At 44.0% G+C, this 27,703-nt stretch overlaps 1 protein-coding gene across 2 annotated transcripts; it reads left to right on the plus strand.

The window, feature by feature from the left end:
- Positions 1-12,340: 12,340 nt before the first annotated feature.
- On the plus strand, positions 12,341-18,234 carry IRF2BP2 (interferon regulatory factor 2 binding protein 2). 2 transcript variants are annotated; one of them, XM_037510400.2, is made up of 2 exons: positions 12,341-14,064; positions 14,652-18,234. In XM_037510400.2, the coding sequence occupies exons 1-2, from the start codon at positions 13,020-13,022 to the stop codon at positions 15,365-15,367; spliced, it is 1,761 nt and encodes a 586-aa protein (XP_037366297.1). In that variant the 5' UTR covers positions 12,341-13,019; the 3' UTR covers positions 15,368-18,234. The 2 variants fall into 2 exon arrangements, with proteins under 2 accessions (XP_037366297.1, XP_037366299.1); XM_037510402.2 differs by having other exon boundaries at positions 12,988-14,016.
- The last annotated feature ends 9,469 nt before the right edge of the window (positions 18,235-27,703 follow it).

Below are 27,703 nucleotides of genomic sequence, written 5' to 3' on the forward strand. Positions count from 1 at the left end.
GCATAACATGCTGTAATTTGCTCCTTTGTCTCAAAAGTTAATGATATTGCTTTATCAGCGTGGAGTGTGTATAAATGACCCATTGGCCTTTCTCTGTCCAGTAATGAAAATATATACCTTGGAAATATGTGTACACTGACAAGGGAACCTGGAAGGATAATTGTCATAATAATTGGGTAATAAAGGTAGACCCAGATTTTTGTGACTAGGTAATTGCTGCTTCTACTACCGCCACAGCTTAAGGAAAATGGAAGGGAAACATCCATGAGAAAAGTTTAAAGGGAGACAGTATTAGCTGTTGAAGAAACATAGTCATGTCAATGATGGCTATATTATACCTACCATAGCTGAAGACAGAAAGAGGTACGCATGCCTACTTTTCCAATACAATCTGTATTGAAAAAGCCACAGTCCCCATCCCCCCTTTGACCAGATGATGAAAAGCTGATTGTAGCCAAATAACATACTACCTGACATTATTTTATACGTGATATAAAATATATTATATTATTTTATATATATATAATGTAAATGTTGATTACATTTTAAAAGCCTACTATTATTTAAATGGTCTGGAGGAACTTTTTTTTATTAATCCCATAGTAAATTACAGACTTCACAAATATAGCATTCCACATAGGATGTTCTAAAAGTTGGTTAAACACATTCCCAATTACATCTACAAATGGTTATTACAGAGAATTAACAGAGAAAAATCAAACATTGCTTACCATTATTTTGCAAAAGACATTGGGCTGTAAATCCTCAAGATGGTACATTTACCTGTAGACGTCATCTCTGCATGGTGTCCTAGTCTGAAATTGAGACTACCTGGTTTTGCTCTTTGAGCTGAGTCTATGCACTGTGTAGCTAAAAACGCTTTGAGTTCTGTGGTTAAGAAGAGCATTTACCACAGTCATTTTTCCTCCTGACCTATCTGTTATAAAACACACTGTCTACAGTGATTTGCACACTTTGTTTGCTTTCAGGACAACACAATAAGCTGCCATTTCATGTGCTCCACTGGGGTCAGAGCACAGGAGGGAGGTGAGGGGAGCATGAAACCCTGGACTTGGAGGTAAGATACAGTTTGATGCTACTCTGCATGCAACTTCCCAAGAGGCACCTGAGGATGCAGCACTGGCTGTGCTCCAGGTAAATTGGAGGCCGTCCTAGAAGCAAGAACATCCATCATGCTTAGTAAGATCTTAGGTTGTAAGGGTTGCCTGGAGCCTCTAGACATTTTTTTTTTTTTATAAAGCTCCTGGTGAAGCGCTCTTTCCTAACCTCTACTGCCATATGTTTTTCCAGCTGGACCTCCAATAGTCTTTCTCTCTCCAGAAAGTTCTCACTCATTCAACCCAAGGGTATCTCACCGTCTTTTCCCAAGGACTGCTTGAAGTTTCTGCAGGAATCCTGGTCACACGGAAGATCAATTTTCCTGAGCTTGTAGATGAAAGTTTCAAATGAAGAGTCTGCTTTCAGATGCTGCGCTTTCCTTGTTTAATTTAAATTTGGAAAAATACAAGCAGACATTTAAGTTTGTGAAATATAAGAAACAAGAGGAAAAAAATTTCTTATCCATATGCTTTTCTTGGGATGCAGACTCTTCAAATACAACAGCAAGGAAACTTAAGAACAGCTTTTGTCCTTTAAGAGCACATTTTGTCCAAAGACTAGAATTCACTTCTTTGTTTACTCTGATTAGCCAGTGACCTCAGAACCTTGTTTTTCATTGTTCATCTTCTATTTACCTGGGGGCACTGGAGATGTTTTGGCTTTTCTAGATACTGTTTTTCAGATTGTTTGATACCATGGCTGGAGTCACAACTCTTTGATACAATGTGGAATTCTTGCCTATGGGCCTTGTTCACTCTTCCAAATCCTAAGCAGGCAGTTGGTTCTTTGTGACTCAGACTTTTAGCTGCTGCCCTGTAGGTCATTTTTCCTTCAGGTGATTTTAGAATTTAGTTCCTCATCCTCAAAATCCCTAACAGAATATTCACATATTCTCCAGTGCAAATTCTCCTTGGAAAAACCCTCACAAGAAATTGCACTGTGTGTAAAGCTCTTATTTTTTTTTTAATTCTATTTGATTTAAAATAAAAACTGAGTACACTTTCAGGAACATCAATATTGCTTTCACTATTTTATACATGATCATGGGCTTTGGCCCCTATCACTTGTAAATCTTCAACTACAATCTCCCCACCCTCCTCCTCACTACCATTTTCCACCTGTCCCTCCAGTAGCTGTTGTGTCTGCCCAAATCTTTTCTCATCACTTTCACACTATGAAATCTGCAGGGGCAAAAAACAATGCTCATGATAATATAAAGATGTCTTCAAACAACTAGCCAGCATAAAAACCCAAATTTTGACACAGTTTGGGGAGACCAATAATATTCAGGGTTAGCTACGAAACTGTGCAATCTAAATAGATAAAGAATCAAAGTGGGCAACAGAAAGCAATCTTATGGGGAAATCACAGTTATTTTCATTTGTTGGTTTCACTACATGTTTAAAAAATTTAAAAAATTATAATATTCCTCAGCCGATTATGTAACTCTGATCTGCCCTGAAGCCTGACCACATACCTCCCAACGGTCACAGTAATGCAAGTGGCATATATCTGCTAGGTTACCCTTTAAGCGGCTGTGACAGATCGTATTTCTGGTTAATTGTTAGTTCCTTATGACCTTAGACTTTGCCTGTGTATTTAATAACACCATCTGCTGTCTAGGGTAGCAATACTACCTTTTTACATGAGGATTACTGTTCTTACTTCGTAAACAACAGTGTTCAATCAGAGGTGTTGAAACTCTACCATAGAATTATTTAAATTATACTACCTATGGAAAGCTTAGAGAAAGAAACTGACTTTCTTCCCTATGCTAGCTTTATTGGCTTCACTTAAAATATCATAACTTATATTCCATAATAAAAAACATGGGAAAGATTTACAAGTTTATTCTTGGTCTGCAAAATGAAACGTTATAAAAGGACGTTGACTCTGTCGTGCCTATCCTATTTGTCTTCTTCCAGACTAATTTTTCACTGTATATAAATCTCTGGGAAATCTCCAATAAAACAGACAATTGAAAAATAATCCCCACAAAGTGAAATGAGATGGCTTTTTAAAAACCCATTACCTAAGATCATGCATCTCAGTTTTGAGGGTATGTTAAGAATCCTACTGGTGCTTGAGAAATATTCAAACATCTTATACTAAGATATCGCCTATAATAAGGCAAATCTTAACAGGGTTTTAAGTCATCTGCTTTTGTTTGGGACTCCCAGGTAGTGGTGTCTATGAAATGAACTCTTGGTAGTGGCTGGTGAAATGGGGGGTGGGGGCTAAGATGGGTACAGAGCATTTATTTTTAATTTAACCAGGCACGGAATACTAAATGTATACAATTCTCCAATCCATGATTCGGAACTTTCTAAAAACACTTTATGTAACTTGTATGTAACTTGTTTCCTATATAAGAAGCTGTACCTTTCTAAGTTGGGTGAAAGAAACTCCATTCACTTGTTATTTCATTGATTTGTCCCTTAACCTATTCCCAGTCTTTGTCCAAAAAGGAGCTGAGGTAAATGGAAAATTATTGTTCCATTTTACTAGGAAAATGACCAGCTCCTTCAGGGTGGGCCAAACCATGTTCACAGTAACCGTAATTTTTTCATTGCTTAATACAGTGACAATATGAAGAGTGAGCATTGGGTAGTAAAGCATTCTAGGTAAGGCATGTCTGATTTTGAACTGACTTTTATTATGAATTGAGACAAGCTTCATCGGATTGACTGTTACAAGCCTGGTACTCACACAGTCCGTAACTTTATGGTAAAATACGTGCACTTCACAGTGGAAGGTGTTTTTTTTTTTAATTATTTGGAACCAGAGAGGTTGGCCTAAATACCCACCACATGAAAATAATCAAGCGGTTGTCTGCCAGCAGAAAACAACTTCAAAAGTATGGAATGTAGAATTCTGAGCCTAAACCACTTGACAACATCCCAAAAAGGCATGTCCTGACATGTTTTCAGTATAAGAGGTCTTCTGCATTCCAGGCTTTTAAAAGAATGTCTCCTATTACAGCTAAAAGGGGCTGCTTATCCTTTTCCACACTCCAAATTCAAGGAATCTGGAAGTCTGATTCTGGAAGACTCATTATAAAATATATTGAATAACCTTTCTTTGAAAAGTAAAGAATATGGTTTTTTATTTATTTTAGAAGAATAGCTGAAATGAAATAACATCTATCTACATATAAGTGCTTCTCCCCCCATTTTTGAAAAATCATACAATTTAAGAAGTTTCATTGTCTTTTCATAAGCAGAACCACCTAAACAAGTCATAGAGATTATGAATGTAACAGTTTATAAAGTTAAGAAAGTCAAAACAAAGTTCAAAACACCAGATTTCCTAGAATTTACTCTCATATCCTTTTTAAATTCACTATATATCCAGCAAAGTTACACAGCTATGAGGCAGTAGAATCCTGGGTGAGAATACAAAAACAAACCTCAAAACAAATTTTCACATACTGCTGACCTATTCAGCCAAACTCTTGTCAGTGTCTGGAAATGGAGTGTGTGTGTGTGTGTGTGTGTGCGTGTGTGCGTGTGTCTGTGTGTGTTAAATTGGCAAAGACTTTATGTACTATTCACAGACCTTTTAGATTACCCAAGAGAACTTCAGTTGAAGGAAACACACACACATCTATAATAAAACAGTCTTTTGTATAAAGAAATCTTTTCCATAAGCTTTGAGACATTTTAATTGGGCATATTAATGCTGATACAGATGTTTTTGCCCTGGATAACTTAAACTAAGTATAGACTGTGGTTTAGACACTCCTAGCCTGGGATCTGAGCCCAAACCAAGCAGACATAATGTTCTCAGATGATGTGATGATCTGGTAGCCATTTAACCTCATAACTTTATTTGGATGGCACAATGCTCCCAAATAATGGGCAGGCACTTCCTGGTCCTTTTTCTGCTTTGTCTTGTGATACCATATGTGTCCGAAGCATGTCAAGCATAGGTTTGTCGAATTCCTCTGTATTCATATTACCTCCAACCTCCAACTACATGGTCAGAATAGAAATGGTAACAAATTCAGCATCCTTTCTTCCACTCAAGAAAAACAGAGGTCCAAAGTATTCAAGTGACCTGTTCATGTCACATGCCAGATATGTGAAGAGAACTTATGGTCCCTCAGCTAGCTCTGGCCTACATATTTACATTTATGTAAAAAAAGAAACTGCGAAGAAAATAGAAATCGGAGGTAGCCCACCAGTGGGCTAAAGAAAGAACTGCAGTTTGGAAAACCTGATTTCTACCTGGTTTAACTGCATATTTTCTTTGTCTCAAGGCAAATTCCTTATTGCTTGGGTGCCTCAGTTTACTGAATTCATAAATGAATACATGCTGATATTCTTAGCCATAGTTTAAAATAGTGAATTAGTTTGATAATGTAAATATAAATAGGTAGGTGGGTAGCTAGAATAGAAGCAGTGTGGACAATGTTTAAAATCTAGACACCCCTTAATGCTAAGAGATGTAGCCCCTAGGAAGTTCATGTGCATGTGTTTCCCAGGCAGGTTTTAGAAACAACTTCACTCAGGAATTTGCTTGCCAACAAGTCCATCAAAGTTCACTTGTATTTGTATTCTAGCTCTCTGTAACAAGTTTTTAGAAAAAAAAACAAAAAAAAAACAAAAAGAAAGAAAGAAGGAAGGACGGAAACACAACATTATATTTAGATAATCACTTTAGGCAATCTATTTCTTTATTTTTGTCTACGAAGTGGTTTTTGCTAGGGTTCAAACATAGGCTGTTTGCTTCTATGTACTTAATTTTTAAATTTCCTGCACGAACTTCAGTTCTGAGTGTGAATCTTAATTCTCTCAGTGGTTTTGCATTCCCTTTGGCAAAGAGCTGTTGCCATGTGGGCATAGGAATGAATGTGCCAATGCATACATTCACTGCAATTAACAAATTGCGTTCTACAATTAGTCTTTTTAACTTTCTTTTTTCTCTTCTGCAGAGAGCTCTCCTGTGTCTCCTTTGTACATAAAACTGACATGAAAAGAATTAAAGAAAGGTTGAAGAAAAAAGTTTATTCTAAAATGTTTAGATCTTTGACTATTATTGGCATATCCATTATACACATAAAATATTTGTTTCAAATACCACTAAATTATTTCAGGGACTAAATGCATTTCATTACAGCAAGCAAATTAAAACAGGTTACTGAAACCTATTGGTAAAGGCAAAATTTTCCTGAGGATTGGCACTCCTTTGTACAATCTTGTCAAAAGAAAGTGTAGTTCATATTGGCTAGCTTCTATTTCATAAGGAATAGAAACAACAACAACAACAAAATCTTATTCACTTGAGCTCGTTCATTATTAACATTTTGCTTCATATTATCCTTTATAACCATTAATTCTATGAAATATCTGACTTCACAGTTTTTCCTTTTCAGTGTCCTATAGCCTATTATTATTTATTTTTGCAGAGCAGCCAGGACTAGAGTCCTACAATAGATCCTACAATTAGATGATCTCGTGAGATTTTTCTCTTTACTTGTAAGGAAACCAGTCATAGAGTTGAAGGTGCATTATTCCAGTTTGGGGAGTGCTGAAACCATTTCATTGCGCAAATAAATGCCAGAGTTGAATCTTTTACCCTTACACCAATATTATGGTTTATAAAGACCAGCACAAAATGGTTTGGCATTTCAGGAGTCCGTAGTAGGCCTCTCAGTTATATCATCTCTTTTTTTTTTTTTTTTAATATTTATTTACACATACAAGAGCTGGAGCACAGGCCAGAGATGAGGGGAGTGAGAGGACTCACCAGAGACAGAGTGGGGAACAGAACAGGCAGACTAACTGAAATACACTGCTGAAGGGAGCAGCAGGCAAGTCAGGAGAGGTCTGCTGCACTGTGTGGGTTGCTCCCTGGCTGGTCAGGGATCAAACTCGTGCCGCAGAGGCTGCGGATTGCTTCATAGTGCGATGCTTAACCCCTTGCTCCACCAGGGAGGCCCTATACCATCTCTTTCTGTCTGTTGTGATTATTTACTTTTCTTTGGATTTAGTGACCTATGAACTATACCAGAATTTTCCTTTTTTGCTATAAATATAGACAAGCAAATCTTAACACTTTTTGTTAAAACTCAAAATGTTAACATCTTTGCTGAGTCCCTAAATGTACTGACATGGTTTTTTATTTTTATTTTATTTTTTTTTTTTTAATTTTTTTTTTTTTTTAGAGGCATGTTTTTTTTTATTATTTATTTATTTATTTGTTTGTTTGTTTTGTTTATACAAGCACTGGGTACAGTCAGAAGCGCGGGAGGGTGAGAGAATTCACCAGAGCCAGAGCAGGGAGCAGAGCAGGCAGAAGGACTGAAGTACACTGCTGAGGGGAGCAGCGGGCAGCAGGAGAGGTCTGCGCGCCATATGGGACCCTCCTCCAGTGGCCGGGGAGCAGCTGGGGATCGAACTGGCGCCGCAGAGGCCTCGGGCAGCTTCGCAACCCGGCGCTCAACCGCTGCGCCACTGGGGAGGCCCAGACATGGTTTTTTAAAATGCAAAATGCAATAGAATGTTCTAGACTATATTGTTAGACAATAGGACTCACACCTGGAATTCAGTTCTGAGACTCACCTTTAATGTTACATTAGGCAAATCACTTTATCTTTTAATACTTAAGGTTTTTAGTTTCTGAAAAAGGATGACACAGTAACAGATTTTATGCTTGAAATATCTTTTTTGAATGGCCATATGAAAAACATAAGTACAAAGCTACCGTTTATTTTCAATCTTTTAAAACAGTAACAGCTATTTTCTCAGTTCCCTTACTACTGAATGTGCATGTAGAAAAGTTACATTTTTAAGTAGGCAAGCTAATGAGAGCAAATTTACCATTTTAATATTTTCAAACATTATCTGTGGAGCTCACTATTTTGTCAGTCTTCCTACAGATCTCTTTAAAAGGAGTTTAGTGAGTGTCTTAAATATAAGTTAAACCCACATCCAGACATTATTCCAGAAAAGTGCATTTCATCATGCTCTTTCCAAAAAGTCAATAGGAGGGTTCTGGCATCCAATGGCTGTTGAATCCCTTCCAGTTCTCCTACAAATTTCTTTGCAGACTGAGTGAGTGTATGACCTCAATCTCTCCTTTGTCTGTATTTTTCACTTGGCTCTTTAAATTCTGACACAGTAAGTAGTTAACTTACATCAAGACCTCAATTTTTACTCTAAATGGGGACCTGTACATATGTTTACACATAGGCTGGTGACTAACGGCTTCTGTGTATAATATGTGGATGATTAAGAGTCCCTGTGATTTTATTTGGCCTGATTCTTAGACCCTCCACAGAGAGTTTATCTCTTCCACATGCAATCTCTTTAATATCCGAATGCTTTCTATGCACAGGGGAGGTAGGCTACAGAGAGAGGTCAAACAGAGGGAAAGTATTTCTAAAAAAAGTGTATTTGCAATTTGAAAAACAATAGAATTGTCTCATAAAATGCTGTTTCTTGGAAGAAAGGCTTTCATCCCTATTACAGAAGGTTCATTTATGTCATGACTCGTCCCACAGAATGTGTAGCTGTATTCATATAAACAAATGTTTAAACACTATAGCTTTTTTGAAAATGGAAAAGCCCTGAATATCACTTCTAGTCCTGCGGCATTTCTGCCTGAGTACAAAGAGCCTAGGATGGTATCCACAAAAATTCAAATGCCATGTGGTTGCATATTTTTCCTCCTTCAAATATGCCAGGGTCAGAGTCTAAGAAGCTTTAGTATGGTTGCAACACCATGCTATTAATAGAAACTGTGATTCTACATGTGGATATGGGGTGAAACTTTTGAACTCAGTAGGCCCTAGGAATACTACTGCCACCTGGAAGCACCCACCCCTTGTTGAGGACATGGGTGGCAACGCTTCTGCAGCTACATGTCTCCAGGGTGGAAATCCATGAGGATCCTCCTGTAGGAAAAATTTCTGGACACTGCCCTGTTGGTACAGGGCTGTGGTGTGTTGACAAGAGCTTCTCAATTGGCGTAAACTCTGGGGACCAGATTAGATTTTAGATGTTTAATGTTCACAGTGGAAGCTCATATAAATCTCAGCATGGAAAGGTTAGATTTGTTCCACCCATTGAGCTATTGCTTAGGGTTGGTCCCTTTAGTTTGCCTTCCCTTCACTTCCCTTACTCCTACATTGTGATAGTGCCATACCAAATGGCTTTCCTTTTGCCTCTAAACTGTGATTTTTTTTTTTTTTTTTTTTTTTTTAAGTCTTAAAAATTAGAGCTGGAAAGGACTGTTGCTTCATCTGGTCTCAGCAGGAGTGTTCCCCATACAACATTTCCTTTCGTTCTTAAGACAAATTGCAGCATTTTGATATTCTGGATAAAAGACAGCCTCAACCCACAGCCCCACCAACACTTCACACATCATCCACCTGGCTGTCCACACATTAATGTGTAGGAGCACACTGCTGTCAACCTAGTAACCTTGACTTAGAGTGGCAAAGATGATCATAATTCTCTTCTGAGAGGACCTGGAGCCTTAAGCAAGAGGGCAGAGTCTACGTGACTAAAACATACCAACTTCCTCTTTCATAAGTCATCACATGATGAACTACAATTACAATTCCTGCCTTGTCTCTGCGAATTGCAGACGCATTGCCTCACCCTAGAAACCCTGCTCCTGTGTGTGGAGGAGGCGGCTGTAACTGCTGCAGCAGCCGCTTTGGAAAGGATCCAAATCCAGTCTGTGCCGGGAGGGAGGGAGGTGGGTGGAAGACAAAAACAAAGCTATGTTTACTTAGCATACATCGATAAAGCTGCTTCAGAGCTACATGAAAGGCCAGGCAGCATGAAAGAGTTTTGATACAATATAAGGAATTGCTGCCCTGAATCCAGGGCCAGCCTTAACCCCCTTAATCCCGGGTCCTTTTATGGCAAGGGAGAGCAGAACTAAAATAGCCTTTCTGTTTTCCACCGGGTGTTTCATTAGGAAGTTACAACTCAGTTTCAACATTAACCTGGTAGTGTAAAATGGAGATGCTCTTTTAAAGAAAAAAATGTTCTACAAACATCCTTACTTTCCCACCGCTCAAGATAGAGTTTACAGCTCAGTATTCTTATTTGGGAAAGAGCTGCATGCATCTCCATGATGGTCTTACCGGGACTGCTTGCAGGTAAACGAGTATAATTAGGCCATGGCTCTAACACCAAATTGTGTTGTGAAATATTTCAGTCACTGCTTAGTGGGGGTACTGGCGTGGCTCTTGTCTCTGCAGCACAAAGACAGGACCCTCATCCTCTTTGGGCAGAGCCCCAGTGGGAAAAGTTACCTGCTAGAATGAGTGGCATTGGGGAGGGGGGGTTTCCTCCATAGCGTGACCAAAGGGATATCCTAAAAGAGGGGTGCTACAGTAGGGACCGGGAGTGATTAATATACTGCACCTAGAAGGAACTGGGTAGGGCCTATTCTCCCAGTTAGAAGAGGGTGAGGCAGGATTGCAATTGCAGGGCAAGATCCTGGAACAGATGGGGAGACCTTTATGGCAGGCGCCCCTTCCCTGGAAATCCCCCAAAGCCATTCAAAGTTAGCCTGTAAAAACATTTAGAACTGGCATTACGTTTTCAGTGCCATTTTTGAACAGGTTTCTTCATGTGCCTTAAGCAGCTCCCTCCGCTGTTTCTCTAAGGGTGTTTTTCCCTCTTCCGTGTGGTTAATCCTTTGAAGCAACCTGGCATTTTCAATAGCAACAACTAAAGAGAAACGTCAGCAGGATTTTTTTTTTTCTCTCTCTTCACCTACCAATCCAGTTGTAGGGAATATAATATAATTAGTGCCCTGTTCTTCCCACACTTAACCAGCTCATTCCAGTCTCAGGGAGAAATGTGGACCTGTTTTCCAACAAAAGAAGCTCCAGAGGCTGCCCTTAGAGTTGAAGTGTAAAAGTCCCAACTGAGATGACTAAGCCAGCGTCTATTAGTCATTAAGACGAACGACCAGCCAACAGTCATCTACCCGTAACACACACCAGCTCCTCCTCCCGATAAAAGTGTGAAACTCAAGTGCTCGATTCCGCCTGCACAGAATCCCCTGCTGCCAACAGTGGCACAGAGCGGCTGGCCCAGCGGGCTCGGCGGCTGCGCCCCTGCCTTCGCGCCAGGCGGGTGTGCATCACCCCCGCGCCAAGCCCGCCTCGGACCGCGCGGAAGGCGCCAAGTCGGCTCCCGCCCTACTACAGCGCGGGGGACGCCCGCGCCGGCCGGCCCGCCCCTGCGCCAGCGCGAGCCAGCAAGCCCTTCACCCCACGGCCCGCGCGGAGCCCGCGGCGACTCGCGCCTGCGTCACCTCGAGTCCAAGTTTGGCCCCGGGGGCGGAGCCTGCGGACCCAGCGCCGCCTGAGGGGGCGGAGCCTACGCGGTGACGCGGCCGCGCTGGCCGTAGACCCAGATCCCTGGAATGTGCCTTCGTTCAATGAGGCCGCCTGCGCCAGCAGCGTGGAGTCACGTCCGCGCCGAGCGTGCGCACTCGGCGGCGGAGGCGCACGCGGGGCCGCGGCCCGCGCTCACGTCACGCGTCCGCCGCGCAGACCTACATAAGGTGGCCGCACGGCTGCCGCCGCGAGGACCCTTGCTCCGCAGGGCCGTCCTCGGGCGGGTGCGCAGGGAGGGCTGCTGGCGAGGTCTGCGTCCGCGCAGCGCGCTCTCCTCGCCGCCAGCACGGGGGGTCCCGCGGGAGGACGCGGTGCTGGGCTCGGGCACAGCCGCCTGTTAGTTCACCTCAGGAGAGCGGCGGTGCAGGCGTCTCTGCCCAGACTTTAAGTGTGAAAGCACCCACCGACACTGTTCACGCGGCTTCCCCTGGGCGCTCAAATATAAACACCCTCCCCCCGCCCCGACCACGCTGGATTTTAAATCCCCAGCAAGAGCCTGAGAACGACCAAGTTACAAAACACGAGTTTTATCCGACTTGACCCAAAAGGACCGGCGGGTCGGGAAAGGGGTGGTTGGAAAACGCGACTGAAGGGTCGAGGCGGCCGAGCAGGGGGAAGACAGCGAGCCCCACTCGCGCCGCGTTCCCGTCGGGGCCCCGGCCGCGAGGCTCTGGGCGGCGCTGGCCGGCGGGCGGGAGCCGCGGAGCCCGCTCTCCCGGCGGCGCTCGTCCTCCGCGCGGGGCGGGGGGGGGGGGGCTGGGGGGAGGGCGCGGGGGAGGGCGGGAGCGCGCGCGCGCGAGGGGAGGAGGCCCGCGCAGGCGCCGTGCGAGGCTGTCGAAGAATCAAGACTGTAGCAGTGGAGCGGCCGCGGCGGCAGCAGCAGCAGCGACGGCGGCGGCGGAGCTGACGCGGGCTGGGCGCTGACGCGGGCGCTGGAGAGCGGCGACGCCAGGAGCTGTGAGAGAGCAGCGGAACCACCCGGGCCCGCGCCGCGCCCGAGCTCCACGCCGCCCGGCCGCAGCCGCCGCCGCTCCGGCGCGGCATGCCCCGGCGCTCGGGCTGAGCCTGCCCCGGCGGCTGCCCTCCGCCCCCGCCCCCCGCCTTCCCCGCCCCCCGCTCCGCACTCCGCGCCGGCCGCCGCCGCGACCTGCTGCGCTCCCCCGCACCCGCGCGGCCCGTCTTCGCCCCGGTCTGGAGGCCGGCCGCGGCCCCGGCCGAAGCCCCGCCGCCGCCGCGCCCGCCGCGCCGCGCCGCCCCGCCGCCCGCCCGCGCCCGCGCCGGCCGGGGGGACGTGCTGCCGCGGCTGCAGCCCCTCGCCCCGCGCCCGCCGCCCCTCGTGCCCCGGGGGCGCTGCGCGGGCGCCGAGCCTTCGCGGGCTTTGCCGCCGCCGCCGCCCCTGCGGCCGCCGCCGCCGCTGGTGGGGGAGACGCGGGGTTGGGGGGGGAGGAGGGCGCGCGTGGTGCCGGCGGGGGGCGGCGGCGCCCCCTCCTCCTCCTCCTCCTCCTCGGGCGCCGCGGGCTCCTCGGACATGGCCGCGGCGGTGGCGGTGGCGGCCGCGTCCCGGCGCCAGTCCTGCTACCTGTGTGACCTGCCCCGCATGCCCTGGGCCATGATCTGGGACTTCACGGAGCCCGTGTGCCGCGGCTGCGTCAACTACGAGGGCGCCGACCGCGTCGAGTTCGTCATCGAGACCGCGCGGCAGCTCAAGCGGGCGCACGGCTGCTTCCCCGAGGGCCGCTCCCCGCCCGGCCCCGCGGCGCCCGCCGCCGCCAAGCCGCCGCCGCTCTCGGCCAAGGACATCCTCCTGCAGCAGCAGCAGCAGCTCGGCCACGGCGGCCCCGAGGCCGCCCCGCGGGCCCCGCAGGCCCTGGAGCGCTACCCCCTGGCGGCCGCCGCCGAGCGGCCCTCGCGCCTCGGCTCGGACTTTGGCGGCAGCCGCGCGGGCGCGGGCTTGGCGCAGCCGCCGACGCCGCAGCCGCCGCCCGTCAACGGCATCCTGGTGCCCAACGGCTTCTCCAAGCTGGAGGAGCCCCCCGAGCTGAACCGGCAGAGCCCGAACCCGCGGCGCGGCCACGCCGTGCCGCCCACCCTGGTGCCGCTCATGAACGGCTCGGCCACGCCGCTGCCCGCCGCGCTCGGGCTGGGCGGCCGCGCCGCCGCCTCCCTGGCCGCGGTGTCCGGGGCGGCGGCCGCGGGCCTGGGCTCGGCGCAGCCCTCGGAACTGGGCGCGCACAAGCGGCCGGCGTCCGTGTCGAGCAGCGCGGCCGTGGAGCACGAGCAGCGCGAGGCGGCGGCCAAGGAGAAGCAGCCGCCGCCGCCTTCGCACCGCGGCCCCGCGGACAGCCTCTCCACCGCGCCCGGGGCCACCGAACTGGGCGCCGAGGGCGCCGGCAAGGGCCGCGGGCCCGGAGAGCAGGACTGGGTCAACAGGCCCAAGACCGTGCGAGACACGCTGCTGGCGCTGCACCACGGCCACTCGGGACCCTACGAGAGCAAGTTTAAGAAGGAACCGGCCCTGACTGCAGGCAGGTTGTTGGGTTTCGAGGCCAACGGGGCCAACGGGTCTAAAGCAGGTAGGGGCGGCTGTGGAGTGAGGGGGTCTAGGGGAGGAAAGGGGGCAGAGAGCAGAGGAGGGGGTGCTCTTTCCAGTCACTGTTCTGCCCCAGCCTAGAAACAACAAACACTCAACTTCCTGATCTGCCTGAGGCGGAACCAGTGCTTAGTGGCAACGTGTTCTTGTGCTGAAGCAGCATAACAGAGATGAGTCAGACGGGGCTGATAGGCACTGACACAGGGTTTTCCTTTCCTAGCACATTCTTGGATGGGAGCATGAGGGCACCAGTCACCCTTTAACCCGTTGGGGGACATTAATAATCATGCACAGTACACTCTGGGTACATGCATGCATGTGTAAATGGAGGCCATCGTCCTCGCATGCCATTTGCTGTGCTTTTCAGTGGTGTAACGACCTCAGCTTCCTGAGTCCTACCTGTTTTAAGTTGCACGTGCACTTGAAACTCCTGTGAGTTTTTGTATATACAAGTGTTTGGAGAATAGAAACGCCTTGGTGGGTTTTGTTAGTAAAAATGGTCCTTGTTACTGTGCATGTTCACTTAGTTCCTTTTTTTTTTTTCTTTTTCTTTTTTTTTTTTTTTTCCAGTAGCAAGAACAGCAAGGAAAAGGAAACCTTCTCCAGAACCAGAAGGTGAAGTTGGCCCCCCTAAGATCAATGGAGAGGCACAGCCTTGGCTGTCCACATCCACAGAAGGGCTCAAGATTCCCATTACTCCTACATCTTCTTTTGTGTCTCCACCACCACCCACTGCCTCTCCTCATTCCAACCGGACCACACCGCCTGAAGCTGCCCAGAATGGCCAGTCCCCCATGGCAGCCCTGATCTTAGTAGCAGACAATGCAGGGGGCAGTCATGCTTCGAAAGATGCCAACCAGGTTCACTCCACTACCAGGAGGAATAGTAGCAGCCCACCCTCTCCGTCCTCTATGAACCAAAGAAGGCTAGGCCCCAGAGAGGTGGGGGGCCAGGGGGCTGGCAGCACAGGAGGACTGGAGCCAGTGCACCCTGCCAGCCTCCCGGACTCCTCTCTGGCAGCTAGTGCCCCCCTGTGCTGTACCCTCTGCCATGAGCGGCTGGAGGACACCCACTTTGTGCAGTGCCCGTCTGTCCCTTCGCACAAGTTCTGCTTCCCTTGCTCCAGACAAAGCATCAAACAGCAGGGAGCAAGTGGAGAGGTCTATTGTCCCAGTGGGGAAAAATGCCCTCTTGTGGGCTCCAATGTCCCCTGGGCCTTTATGCAAGGGGAAATTGCAACCATCCTTGCTGGAGATGTGAAAGTGAAAAAGGAGAGAGACTCGTGACTTTTGGGTTTCAGAAAAACCCAATGATTACCTTTAAAACTGTTTGAATTGTACATAGATCTCCATATATATATATAAATATATATATATCCAAGACATGGGAACTGTAGACTTCATAAACATGGTTGTATAATTTTGATTTTTTTTTTGAATACATTGTGTTTCTATTTTTTTTTTTTGACATCAAAAAGGTATGTACTTATAAAGGTATTTTCTTCTTTTGTTAATGTTATTAGCATATCTTTGTGCATTATTATCTTGGTGACAGTTACTGTTCTATGTAGGCTGTGACTTGCGCTGCTTTTTTAGAGCACTTGGCAAATCAGAAATGCTTCTAGCTGTATTTGTATGCACTTATTTTAAAAAGAAGAAAAAAACCAAATACATTTTCTGACATAGTAAGATTGCCTTACTGTCTGTTATTCCTCATTGCTGGCCCCTCTCTCAGGCTGGAGGCCCATTGGTGGAGAAGGAAAGGAAATGAGTGAAAGGGGCACTGTTGTGAAGTGGGCACGCCGCTAGGGAATACCACCCAAGTTTTCCCCCAGTCGTTGTCCTTTCAGGGGAATAGGAAAGTAGATTTTGAATATTTCCCTGTTTCTTTCTTAAAGTTCAGTTGTTGGGATATTGATGGCTGCCGGAGAGTTGCTCCGGAGAGGTTTTGATTTGGGGGGAAGGGGAATTTAAGGCAAAGTTGACCACTGTTCACTTGCCCACGTGTTCAGTTGTAAGATTACAATGCTGCATGCTCTTTGGTTACATAATACACACAATTATTCAGTGACAGAAGGCAGGGATAATGGATGGTGGTGTGTACAAGGTGGCACTGCCATCTTTGAACAGAGCCTGGCTCTGCAGTGCCACTTCACCTTTGGAAACACCCTAGTGCTCTGTTTGTTGTTGCTGTTGTCCTTTCCTTTGAAGAGTCAAGAGAAGTTACAGTTCAGGTGAACTTGGAGATTGTGGGACTAGTTTCGTTTGTGTTTTGTTTATCATTTACCTGTAGTGCTATTGCTGTTGATACTATCACCTACACCGTTTCTAGTGAGTGCTAACGACAGTATGGTACAATGACAGTAACAACCGCATGGTGCTGCCAGGACTGCCCGTGGGCATATCAGTGACAGCCCAAATGGGGGTGGAGGAAACCTGTAATTTCCTTCTTACATGTGTTTGAAATACCAAGTGAATAATACTGTTTCTGGGGAAAAAAAATGATAAAACTGGTGAAAATTAAAGGGTTTTACATATTAGACAGGCCCCACCTCTCAAAACTATTTTTAGAAGACTTTTGTAAACTAATTTCTTTTGATCACATTTTTTGCATCAGTAAAATGATTTTTTAAACCAATAAATTATCAGTTATTAGATATAGTTGTCTCACAGTAATGTTGATTTTTCTTTCATGCTGTTATGATTTAACATTGACAGAAACACTATTTTAAATCCTTTATGTTCAGGTGTTTGTAACTTGGCCCTATAATTAGACTGAATCATGGCTTAGAGGTCTACTACAAATTAATGTGTATTGTTCACAATCTAGATTCTATTTTAAATTAAAATACAGATTGTTACCCACTTTGGATTCTTTTTTCAGTTATGTTTTGTCTCTTTTAAACTGCTCAAATTTTTTTTAATGGTCGAGTTATTAACACTTGAAAATCAGATACTGCACCAAATACAGTATTTTTCGTAGTGTTTTTAATGAGTGCACCTATTATTAATGCTGTGCAAATTCATGTTACCAGTCATGTTAATATTACAAACAGCCTTGCATGATTAACCAGTTTGTTGTTACACTTTTTTTTTAATTGGAGTATCTATGACTCAGATCAGACTGGTTTCTCTTATGTAAATGCACACATGCAGAAACACAGTGTCAATTTTACATGCCCATAAAGACATTTGTAAAGAATTCGACTACTCTTAACGGTATGTTGTATAAATGTGTATCTAGGCACTTTATTATAAACTGGAATTTGACCTCATAGATGTTAACAAGTTGATCAGTCATTTGACCTAATTGTGGTAGCTATCTGTATGTTTTGCAATCTTAATACAGATAAGCTTTCTAAATAGATTAATAAAGCACCATTCCTGCTATTCTGACTTAATCCTATCCAGCTCTGGAAAAGAAAATCTATGGTTTCTCTGTGCTGGTGTTTAAGGGGGAGTATATGAGGCTTTAAAGGTCTGTGTACTGAGGTAAATATTACAAAATAAGATCTGCATGACTGGCCCTTGGGTGGCCTTTGTGGAAACTTGCAGCTGGAAAGTGTTGTTCTGGGTTATTTTTTTGGCATTCTCTTAAGTTTAAAAGTTAACATTGGGACATGGATTTAATCTTTTGTTGTACCTGATGACAGTGCAGAGATTCTCCACAGCTGGATAAAAATGTCAGAAAGCTACTTACTGTACATGGGCAGTATCAGATTTCAAATCCCAATGTTTCAGCTGTGCTTTTAATACTCAAAATATTAGGGGATGGGGTGTTGAAGCTTTCCCTTTTTTGTTTTAACAATTTATAGAATTTAACAGATGTACTGTCTTTCATGTGGCCTCACGTTAAAAGTTATGAGAACGTACACATGGTTTACAACTTTTACTATATACCTTTCCTTGGCCACCAAGTATTTTAAAAGTGTGCCACCTTTTAACCTTTACTTTTTTTTAAGTTGAAGGTGATACTTTTTCTATATATGATGAAACTCATGTCAATTGAAGTGAGTGTATTCTCAGATATCAGCATTATATTTTAAAATCACGCTATGGAAATATCACCTGCATTCTGTCATTTGTCAGATTTACAATACCTTATTTTTCTTTAACTTTTAGCATTAAATAAAAATAAAATTGGGAGCACTGAACATTTTCTGAGGCCTTTTTTAATTTTTTAAAATAAGTTTAGAATGGCTATTGTTTTAATCACTAATGGAAATGTGACAGAAGGATGTGTGGGTTTGGGGTTGGAGTTTGACTGGAACTGCAGGAGAAGAACAGGAGCTAAAAAGACAAGAAACAAAAAGGCAACTGATGATAGGGAAAAAAAAAAAAAAGTGCTAGGGATTGGAGAAAGGGCAACTGGACAGGGAAACAGATAAAGAGAAGAGCCGAACAAAGTACAGCCAAAAAGTACTTGTTTGTTTTTCAGCTTGCGATAGATACAGCCGTTCTGTAGTAGTAGATGGAAAGGAGAAGATAGTAACTGACAACATTGAAAAACTGTCAAGACATGAAGCTACTCTCTGGAAAGCTTTGGAATAAAACAAGCCATGTTGGGCCATGTAAAATGCACTGAAGTCACCAGAAAAAAGAAGAAAGCCTGCCCTTTAGAAAGCTTTCAAATAAAGGCATAGCCAAAGCCATGTGTGAGCTTTATTGATGTCCTGAAACCTAAATTTATAGAGAGAAAATGTGGAAAGCACTGCGATAATTTATAAACGACTGTCTACTATCACGTACTGAGAAATTTCCTAGATGTTTGCAGCTTTTACTCTTTTTATTGATTAATGGCTTGGCAGACTTCTCTATGAAGGGAAGTTGTAAAATTTACAGAGCTTCAGGATAGGGTATACATAGAATTACTGTTTTAAATTTAACAGCAACAGCTAATGTGTAGTGGAATATCTTCATTATGGGTGGTCCAGTAACTCGGAATGCCCATCACTGTATGTATTTTTTGTTAGTAGCCAGTTTAAGGCTATTCGAGAAACAGTATTCTTAATAAGTCAATTATAGATTATAACTTAAATGTTTCATTTAATTAGGTTAAAAGATGTGAAGCTTAATTTTTGTTTTATAACTTAATGCTAGGTTAGTTTTTAGTAAAGTTTAAAATAGTGTGGCTTGCAGAAGTCATTTTTAAGAAATCAAAAGCTTTTCCCAAAGTAAACTTTGATGATTGCATTAAGTTTTCAGTTTAAAAAAAAAAAAGACTCTTGATGTGGCAGATGTCTTTGTTTATTCCCCAAGGAGGAAAAAAAAAGTTAAAGGGAAAATATGGAACTCCTTTTAATTCCTAGACTTTAAAGTCCTTCATTACTCAAAGTTGTTTTGCATATGATTTATAGATCTATTTGGTTAGTGGAGTAGTGTTTCTCTTCCTGATTCCAGTGTATATGTGGAATCATTCAGAAAAATGTTCAGTTGTTTGTAGGCCACTAGAAGTCCTGAGTCACCCACATTTGCTTGCCTTTTCTTCATAGGGAACAGTGTGAGAAGTGTGACACGCCTTTCCTGTTAGAGACCAGGGTCAGAGGCAACAATGAATGGAATACTTTTTACCCCTTCATCATTTCTGGTTCTAGAAATGAGGGATGAGAATGCTATTTAATGCTTTCATTTTAGGTGTTTGGCAGCAGTGGTATTGATTACAATATAAATGATTAAAAATGATACAAATTTTCAGTTTATCAACTCTAGATCCCTAGTTAATGTTTCAGTTGTCGGCCTGCATTTTCCTCAAAAGTTATGAACCCTCAGTAATTTAAAAGGGACAAGAATATGATGAAATTATATTTGTAAATTACTTAAGAGGTCGGAAAAATGACTGGATTATGGATTATCTATGGACTTTGTTAATCTCCAGATTAATCCATAATTTGTCAGGGATATTCACACTGTCCCTACTTACTATTAACAATTGATATGTAATTTTACAGTGAACTTTTTTTTAATCCATCAGTCTGTTAGCTGCTCCTTCCCCATGTCAATACAACTTCAAATGCTTGCATTAAATAAATCAGTTTTCCTTTCTTGACTTGAGGTAAAAATTTTTAATTAGAATAGGAAATCTACATCTGCCTTGAACTTTATTACAGAATATTGTGTGGTTCTGTGGTAATGAGCAGCATAATCTATATAAACCAAAAAAGGGTATTTTAAGGCAAAAGATATGCCACAAGCATATCATTTTTTAGAAACATTTAAACATAGGGTCTTAAATCTGTTTATTTTGAATCTGAAAGACAATTGAGTAAAATCTTAGTAGAAGAACCCATTAAAGTGACATAAACCACTTTTTAATACACTTAAATACTGCTTTCAAAAAATGTATATTAGCCCTTTAAAACTCAAAATCACGGTATAATGGCATCAATGCATGTAAAATATATCACAAAATCAGCCATGAAAATTCTCTGGGAAATAATTTTCTCCTAAGTCAGACAAGGTCTGGAGAATAGACTACAGGATTTCCTAGCTTCATTTGCAAGCACTGACACACTGGTTGAACTCATCTTTGAATGGACTTTAAAAGTTAGATTGCATAATGTAAGGAGCTCCTCCAGTATTCAGCAGAAGCCCTTGATGCTGAGATAAGACAGCCTATGTAGAGTAACAATGTCATATTTGAATATTTCTAAATATAGTTATATTTGGGGGAAAATGAAGTGTTACATAATCAGTAGATCCCAAGTCACTTACACTTTTACTTTGCAATTACTATTAATTCTTTATATCACTACCATCAGTTAACATTCAGATGCCTGAGAAGACAGGCATCTTACACAGCAAATGAGTCATGTTTTGTGATGTAGGCACTCAGGTAGCAACTTCAGTAGATAATTAACTTGGGCCATGGCAGATTTCTCTGCCATTTAGAAAATACGTTTCCCATGACAGTCCCAATAGCATGTATTTTGAACTGTAACTGTGGCTATTTATATCTCCAGGAAAAATAAATCCAGATACAGCCTTTCAGTGGAGCTAGGGGCCTGCATATATTTTAATGTATGGAAAGAGTTTATTAAAAGTGATCCTCAAATTACTGAGTTTTACCTTCTCTTGTGATTTTAAAATATTAACTGTATTAATGGGGTTGTACGGAGAAAAACAGAGGAGTAGGAATTGTCTGCATCTGAGTAAGTCAGCATTTCCTTCTACACAGCCTTGGCTTCGGGTCTTCCATGTTGTCCCCAGCCTGAGACACTGTGAGCAGCAAAACGGAAAAAGGCTGTTCTAAGCCTTAACCCAGACTAAGAGCCGCTTGCCCTCATTTTGTTATTTCTGCCTCCAAACAGCAATTCAGTTAGCTTTTTTTGGTGATAAAAGATAAAGATTTATTGTACCCCATACACAATTGAAATCAGAATTTCACAGGAGGGTCACAGTCATTAGAAAAGTTTTGGAATACTCTTAATAAGCACCATATGGGTTGCTGCTGCTATTATTTAACACCTATTAAGCATATCATTCTAGGCGTTGGACAGCTGAGAGTTTAGGGCCTGGCTTTCTTAGAGCTTCAAGTCAACGCCACAGGTAGGGAATGCCCCTTTACTTGGTTCAGAGCAGAGTGACAAGCCTCAACTCTGAGTTGATTTCCTTCCAGGAGTTTGGAAAGTACAGTTAGGGCTAAATTCTTAAATGGAGAATTGAGTCTCTTCCTAGAACTTAAACCCGGAACCTTGGGAGGATTCTGACAAAGGAACACGCTCCTCCATCCAAAGTGCTTTCACACAGTAAGTTCATTATACCCAGGACGCAATACCATGTGTGCAAGGGGCCCCCTGGACCCCACATTCGTCATACAAATCAAGAGACCGGTTGGAAACATGAGGGCTAGGTCAGAATTGTAGCTTTTTCTTTTTTTTGCTCCTTATTGTTGCTCAGAGGGCGCTTTTGAAAAGGAAGAAAACAGCCGCCAGCTCTGCCAAGTCCTGTTTACTCGAGGGGAAGGAAAGGGGAGGAGGCTCCCTTACTCTCCAGCCGCCTGCGTAAGGCCTTCGCCCACGAGAAGACCTTGCTGTGGTTTCCAGCACAGCACCCTGACTCACGCCGCGCCAGTATTTATTTATTCTAGAACTTTTCCCGGGCCGCACGGCCGCGCGCGCACACGGCCGGCCCAGGGCAGCGCCCTCTCCACCGGCCTGCTCTGTGCGCTTGGAGCCTGGCGGCGGGACCCCCCGGCGGGGGGGACGGCGGGACCCCCGGGCGGCGGGGAGGAGCCCGGGCCCGGGAACAGCGGCGGCGCGCCCCGCCCGCTCGGCCGCGCCACGGCCCCGGCTGTCCCGGAGCGCCAGGCCCGGCCTGCGCGCCAGCTGCCGCGGCTATAATTAGCCGGAGCCGCGGCCCGGGCCGAGCTTAACCCCCGCGCCCCGCGCCCGCCTCCCCGGGAGGAATGTGCGAGCGCGCGGCGGCCAGCGTGCGTCGCCGCCACGCGCGCTCTGGACGGGCTACCGCGTGGTGAACCAAATAAAGTCAAAGGTCTGCTCCAGCTGGGCGAGGCCGCGAGAGCAAGGTGCGAGCCAGCGCAGGGGTGTGGCGAGCCCTCGGCTGCCCAGAAAAGATCAAACGTCAGCAACAGCCGTGGCTGCCGCCTGCAAGGGTCCCTGACGCGGTGCTAGCTGTGCTGGGTAGATTTTCTAAGTTGGAGATGGCGCATGACAAGAGCTGCCCCAAATGTCACTCCCTTTTTGGAAATCATGATGCTGTCTTTTTTTTTTTTTTTTTTTTTTTAAGACCGTGGCTATAATAAGGCAAATGTTCCATGCTGGTGGAGTAAACACTCATGTTTAAGGGCATCTGTCTTAAGAGAAACTGCGGTGAAGCACAGCGCATGTTAATAAAAATGTATTTACGAAGCAAACCTCAGGGCATACCTGAATGAGAACTACCAAATCAAATAAAGTACTGTACCTGACTACCTGTAAGGGAGTTGTCTCTTTATCCAGAAGCCTTCACCACTTAAGTTAGAAATAAAAGGTGTTCTCTCATCATAGTACTAGTGTACATTTGAGGTACCGCCCAATTAACTTATTTTTTTTTTTATTTTTCAGTTTAGTCCTCTGCAATAATATCTCCCCTCAAATAACAGACATGCTCCAGTCCTTAAAAAAAAAATCACATTCATCATCAGCCTTGGAGAGGGGGTGTAGGAACTTCACAGTGGACTAAAATAGTTTGTCATTGTTTAAAAAGTGATTGTGGTAGATGAATGGGAAGCTTAAAAAAAAATAAATAAAGCCTTGCTCCAGGTTTGGGAATAACTGCTCATAACACTACACAAACTTTCTAGAAGCTGATATGGAAATCTACAAAATGGCCCACTCAAATATTTTATCGAGGAACTGGGAAGACTTTTCAGGTTGAAATGAAATTCCTGGGAAGTTATTCTTGCTCTTTTCCTGTGACTGTACAGTTTTGAGGACTGTTGTGCTGCTTCACAAAAATCTTCTAGGGAACTATGCTGAGAGATGCAAATTTAAGCTTGTATGCCGACATGCCTGAGAATTGTCCAATTTTGTCCAAGATGCAGAAGAACACTGGAATAAAGATCAAGAAATTTCTAGGTGTCCTTACTTGGTGTGGTCATCTCAGGTCATTCAATTTTGTGTTTCTATGTGAAAATCATTTTTAAGACATTATCACACATTTACTTCAGTATGTGTTAAGAAATCAAACTGGACATTCTGTATGATAGTTTGTGTGTGTGTGTTTTCCTATCAACCAGACATAAGAAAACACTGGAATTTGTGATGTCTGTTAGGTACTCGAGTGAATGTTTCCCACTAAAACTCTCGGCTTTCAGTTATTATATTAAAGGGGGTAATAGCAACACTGGAGAGATGGGGCTCCCCCTGCTGTCATCATAGAAGAGGCATCCTCAGAATCTTGTAACACCGACATTCACCAGATAGAAAGAAGGTATCATCACCGAGGAGGATGTAAATTCTGCTGAAAGTATTTTAATAAAAATAAAGACCCCAAATAAAAGAAATCTATATATTTTAAAAGGTTCTGTGCTCAGATTCATTTACTGAAGGGTCAGACTACTCATAAAACCACCAAAATAATCTGCCTGAGTTAATTTATGGTTTTTGTTTGTTTGCTTTTATTGAGACAACGTGGTTTACAGCACTAGTACTATATGTGATTCAGGTGAATAGGTTCACACCTCCTCAGATGTACATCACACCACACCCACCATCAGACCCCCCCATATCCCTTTACGGTAGACCATGGGCTCCTTCTCTCCTTTGTCACATCCCCCTTCCAGTCTAGTAGCCTTAATTATGCAGTCATATTTCTAGACTTTGTTTTGGTAATTCATGGTCTTAAAAGCAATGTGTAGGGCCTCTCTGGTGGCGCAAGGGTTAAGATGCAACTTATGAAGTCGTCTGCAGTCACTGGAGCACGAGTTCCATCCCCGGCCAGGGAGCTACCCACATGGCACAGCAGACCTCTCCTGTCTCTCCCCCTGTTCCCCTCAGCAGTGTATTTCAGTCCATCTGCCTGTTCTGTTCCCTGCTCTGTCTCTGGTGAATCCTCTCACCCCCCACACCTCTGGCCAGTACCCCAGTTCTTGTATGCATAAACAAATAATCTTTAAAAGAAAAGCAATATGTAACTGTGGCAGGTGGCATAGGTGATGGTGATGAGTATATGTTTTGAGAACATTGTGTTCTTTTTAAATAATCAATAAAAATGATATATGATGAAATATAAGAGAATAACTTCATTGAATATTGTAAAAATGCTGGATTTGTAAAAAAAATCACTTCATTTTCTTGTAACTCACACTCCTCAGCACGGGGGCCACTAGATCTAAAAATAAGCTTTCAGAGATCATGAATACTACAAATTTGTAGCCCTGGAAGGAACTCATTCAAGGTCTCCGCGACAAACATTGCGTGAGTGTCAGCCCTTAACCAGACTAAACTAGTGTTTGTTCATCTAGTGGCACATCTAGTTCATTTAGTGGTCATAAACTAATGGTATGTTTGCTGAGGGGTTGAGGACTTCAATAGAATTAGTCAGGTCCAACTCTTCATGGGCGAGATGAATCACAAGTACTTGAATAAGAAAAGAGATGGTGCGTGCAAGAGTTGAGAGACGGAGAGGAAAAATTACATGAGAACCAACCTCAGGACACAGTAATTCACTCATTCACTCACTGGCTCACCTAGTCTTTCCATGAATTTCTCCCATGGTAAAGAATGTGGACTCTGGAATCAGTCTGCCTATGCTTAATTTCTAGCCTCACCTTAGTATTGTACCCTCTAATCTCAATTTAATTATCTGCGAAATGGGTTAAAGATATTATTTGCTTCACGGAGTTGTTGAGGGATTGACAGGGGTATGTAATATGTATACCATGATATTGGGCCTGTAAAAAGTACTTGTTAAATTTAGGGTCCTCATCCTGCAGTTATTATGGAAAAACAATGACTTCAGTTAGCTACGAGAAACCACTTTATTTTTGCTCCAGCCTCACTAGCTGTCTCCTCTAGTCTAATTCACGGCTTCCTCATGTCTCCCCAGCCTCAGTGCTCTGGTGGTTTCTTTTCTCGACTTCCTCCCTAGCAATCTCATCTAGAATTGTGGTTTTATCATTTTTAAGGGAACTCCAAATAGCTGCAGCCTGACCCTTCCCTCCCAAGTGATAGCTTTGACTCCCAGCTACCTACTCAACCTGTTCACTTCAATATCGAGTTGATACCTCAAACTTATATTCAATGTTGAATTTCTGATATCCCCTTGTGTCCCCCCTAATCTCTCAGTCTTTCTCATTGTGTGGCAACTCCATCTTCTGGTTGTTGGGCCATATTTTATTTTATTATTTCACTTTTCATAGTATTTTGACTTTTTTTCCCCCTCACATACACTTCTTTCAACTTATCAACAAACTCTCTTGGCCCCCTTTCAAAAATACATTCATAACCTCATCGCTTCTTACTGTCTGCTCAAAGTCACCATCATTTCCTATCTGGAGTATCACAGAAGCTTCTTATCTGCTCTTCTAATGTCTGCCCTTGTGCTCTGAAGTTTTTTCTCAATTTGGTAGTCAGTATAAACCTTAAAAATATTGGTCTGATCTTGTTTTTCTCCTTTACTCAATCCCCTCTGATGCTTCCCTATCTCAAATTTAGAGTCAAATGCAAAGTCCTTACAGTGGCCTATAAGGCCATTTACCTCTTAGGCCTAGCTCATTTGCCGCTTGAGTCTATTTTAGCCATGCAGGCTTCCCTGCTATTTCTTAATCTCACCAAGCATGTTCCTGCCTCAGGGCCTTTGCATTCTCTGCTTGGAATACTCTTCCCCAGACTATGCATAAGTCACTCCTTCATTTCCTTCAGGTCTCTGCTACCATGTTCCCTTATCATCGAGGTATTCATTCACTGTTTTATTTCCTTTTGCAGTTACAGCAAATTGCCACAAATTTAGTGCCAGAAATTTGGTGGTTTAAATCAACACAAAATTGTTATCTTGCAGTTTTGAATGTCAGAAACATCAGAAGTATAAAAGAAACTGACAGGGCTCGTTCCTTCTGTGGCTTTGGGACAGAATCTGTTTCCTAATCTTTTCCAGCTTGTACAGACTGCCCACATTCCCTTGGCATATGACCCCATCTTTGTGTCACGTCTCCTCCTGCTTCCTTTTCTAAAGACCCTTATAATTACATTGGACCCAGCCAAGTAGTCCAGCATAACCTTATCATCTAAAAAATGCTTAACTTAATCCAGTCTGCAAAGTCCCTTTTCCATATATTCATAGGTTCAGGTTATTAGGAAGTGGACCTTTTTGGGGGGAGGGGCCATCATTGAATCCACCCCCTACCCTATAAATTGTAACCATGCCAACCTACCCATCTCTTCTCTGGTCCCCATTCCTGTTTTAATTTCTCCCATCATACATTGTATATGTATATTTTTGTCTCCCCTTTACTCCAAACCCTACATGCCCCAGAGCATCAAATCTATGAAGCCAGGGCATATGACACCGCATCCTCTTGTGTCATAACATCCTCTTATGTCATAACATAGCATAGTGAACATTCTCGGCAAATATTTGTTAAATAAATTTAGTCTCTAATATTAATGAGAAAGGCATGGTGAAAATAACGATAAGAAGGGACTCATACATATGTATTTATAAGTGACAGTGGAAACACAGTCAGCCTGTCTGGAGAGAGAGCATCCAGGAAGGCTGCATGGAGGAGACAGGAGAAAAGGCAACAGTCACAGGGCCCACCATAAGAGATTGGAAGAAGTAACAGAGCTTAGCTGGTTGGGATAGATTTTAAAATGTTCAACGAGCATAGGATCCTACAGATAATGTTAGGCCCAAAGAAAAAGGTTCACATGGACAGACTGGATCAGAGACAACAGGAATAAATAGCAGCATATGCTAGGTGACCACAACAACAGTTGAAATCAGAGAATGAGGCATCCTGAGATGCTTGACGGGGACAGGGCTTAGAAGGAGGGTAGTTTCAGATAAAGCAGGAGGGAGCACATCGGAAGCACATTCTCCTTGAGGGCTGGATGCTGACAGCTCCCCTCTACCTCTCTCTGACTGACACCCACAGCAATAGTGGCGTGCCTGCTGATTGCTGAA

This window comes from Talpa occidentalis, unplaced genomic scaffold (genome assembly GCF_014898055.3).
Source record: "Talpa occidentalis isolate TD23 unplaced genomic scaffold, MPIMG_talOcc4v2.1 talOcc4.14, whole genome shotgun sequence".
Classification (NCBI taxonomy): Eukaryota; Metazoa; Chordata; class Mammalia; order Eulipotyphla; family Talpidae; genus Talpa; species Talpa occidentalis.